Source organism: Leguminivora glycinivorella, chromosome Z (genome assembly GCF_023078275.1).
Source record: "Leguminivora glycinivorella isolate SPB_JAAS2020 chromosome Z, LegGlyc_1.1, whole genome shotgun sequence".
In the NCBI taxonomy this organism is placed as follows: Eukaryota; Metazoa; Arthropoda; class Insecta; order Lepidoptera; family Tortricidae; genus Leguminivora; species Leguminivora glycinivorella.
Genome location: NC_062998.1, coordinates 24,309,733 through 24,312,205, shown reverse-complemented (window position 1 = coordinate 24,312,205; position 2,473 = coordinate 24,309,733). Strand labels below are relative to the sequence as shown.

The 2,473-nt window shown below is 34.2% G+C and overlaps 1 protein-coding gene across 1 annotated transcript; it reads left to right on the top strand.

Moving 5' to 3' along the window:
- Positions 1-401: 401 nt before the first annotated feature.
- Positions 402-1,871, top strand: LOC125241908. The gene is made up of 4 exons (XM_048150613.1): positions 402-487; positions 713-797; positions 1,265-1,423; positions 1,767-1,871. The coding sequence occupies exons 1-4, from the start codon at positions 402-404 to the stop codon at positions 1,869-1,871; spliced, it is 435 nt and encodes a 144-aa protein (XP_048006570.1).
- The last annotated feature ends 602 nt before the right edge of the window (positions 1,872-2,473 follow it).

Below are 2,473 nucleotides of genomic sequence, written 5' to 3'. Positions count from 1 at the left end.
CCACATCGTGTTTGGGCTCGTTTGATTCGTCTCAACAAGATCTTTGACAAGAGATGCTACCCAGGGTCTGATGATGAAGTCAGATGGTAGTCATGAGTTCTCATCAACCAGGTCTTAAAACCACATCGTGTTTGGGCTCGTTTGATTCGTCTCAACAAGATCTTTGACAAGAGATGCTACCCAGGTTCTGATGATGAAGTCAGATGGTAGTCATGAGTTCTCATCAACCAGGTCTTGAAACCACTTCGTGTTTGGGTTCGTCTGATTCGTCTCAACAAGATCTTTGACACGTGATATTAATAATCGAAGTTTGATAATTAAACCAAAATTTCTAGTTTTTGCATAAGTATATTTTCTAATACTTATTATAAATTGGTTTCAGTTTAACACTGGTACTAGCAATGGGGAAAGACAAAAAATACCAATGCCTTCAAAAACGAAAAAAATGGAACCGTTGCGTTTTACAGAATGCAAGAGAAGCTCTAAGGTATGTCACAATAATATTATTTATAAATATTTACAGAACTGAAATGAAACTTTTAATCGTCGAAAGTTTTAATCGTCTTATGCCTTAATTATATTTTCTGATATTATCGACACCTGTCATATGTAGAAAGATTAAATTTCTAACAATTAACAATTTCAAGCATTTTATTTATCTTTTTGGAATAAGATGTTTTAATTATATTGATATTATTACAAATCATTTCAGATTGAAAAAGCTACAAGTTTCAAATAATAGTAATGCTCCTATAAGTAATGGTCCCAATGTTCAACAAACCGATCCCTTCAACGAGGTAAAAACCATAACTACACTTATTGAGTCTTTCAGTTACACGCTGGCAAAAAAGAGCAGAAAATAATAGGGGCACCACCGTTTATGTAAACCACTTTGCATGTGGCAACTATTTTGACACTTTTGTATGAGAAATGTAAGTGTTGCTGATAGTGTTGATGAATAGTTCCATTTCTTTTCCTTTTTGCCAAGCCGTACATAGGTTATTTATTTGAGTTCTGGAAATTTATATTTAGATTTCTATCAGTCTTTCGTTGGCCGCAGACGCCCCTCAGGAAGCAGGAGGAATTTCGTCAAGTTTTTCTTTATAGTTTCTATATAAAGTATTTGTCTGTATGTGTGTGTGTGTGTGTGTGTGTGTGTGTGTGGCTGTCTATCAGTCTGTACGAGTTTTGTAAGCAAATTATCAAGTAAAAATTAATACTTTCACTTAGGGCGAAATATTTAAGTACTTTTACCTTTTTTTAGATCAATGACCAAACTTTAGATGACAATGACCAAACAACATTTCAAAATGATAACGGTAAATCACCACAACAAAATGTACAGTTTGATGAAGAGATTGAAGAGCGGAATGAGGCGGAAGAAATATCCCTTACAATAGAAAAAGAAATAGAAGATTCCGAAGTAAGTTTAACTAAATTTTTATTTAAATAATAAAATAAATAAATAGATTATAGGACATTCTTTTTACACATATTATACATATAAAAAAAAACTTACATAAATAAAATAACTAAATATTTATTGAAATTATCTTACACTAGATAGAAAAATACTTATATAAATAACTAAATATTGAATGGAAATATTTCACACTAGATAGAAAAATAATTAGACAAATAAAAGAACAAAAAAGTTCAATAGGAATAAAATAACTAGATAGGAAACATCTTATACTAATAGGTTAGATATGTGAAATCACTGAAATAAACTCCCTTACATTCCTTAAATATTGAAATTGTTTCAGGTACCTAATTATGTCGTTCAGGGGCGGAGAGTGATTGATTTTGAATATTTTATGACACAGTTAACTGCTATTGAATCACATGGTGATAAATCGGTTGTAGGCTGAGCAATCTGAAAATAGTTCAAGAAAAACAAACCGGACTCAAATCGGTATTTTCTTATAAATGTCGTATGTGCGGTTTAAAATTTGTACTTAACACTTGCGACGATGATGCTATGAAACTCGACGTCAACGCTGGAGCAGTATCTGGAGCAATCGTGACCGGAATTGGATGGTCAAATCTTAATGAAATCAATGCCTCGATGGATTTACCAACTATGTCGTTCAATTTGTACAGCTCTACACACGACGATGTTGCAGAAATATGGCGTATAACTGCTGAGCAAACTATGCAGAAAGCTGCCGAAGACGAACGAGAAGCCGCAATAATACGGGGCGATGTCAATGATGCAGGAATAGCAATGATACCAGTAGAAGCAGACGCCTGTTGGAGTAAACGTTCATACAGAACAAATTACTCTGCTTTATCTGGTGTGGCAGCCATCGTTGGCGAACATACCGGTAAAGTATTGCATGTTGGGGTACGTAATCGGTATTGCGTGATATGTGCACGTGCTCAAAATAAAAAGGTTCCTCCTCGTGAACATCAGTGCAGTAAAAATCATCATGGGTCAGCCACAAGCATGGAGTCAGCGATATTAGTAGAA

Bases quoted from the DNA above. Each gene is read 5' to 3' on its own strand.
- LOC125241908 (XM_048150613.1), top strand. From the start codon at position 402: ATGGGGAAAGACAAAAAATACCAATGCCTTCAAAAACGAAAAAAATGG. The intron at 798-1,264 runs GTAAAAACCATA...ACCTTTTTTTAG, and splicing joins AAACCGATCCCTTCAACGAG to ATCAATGACCAAACTTTAGA. The intron at 1,424-1,766 runs GTAAGTTTAACT...AAATTGTTTCAG, and splicing joins AAGAAATAGAAGATTCCGAA to GTACCTAATTATGTCGTTCA.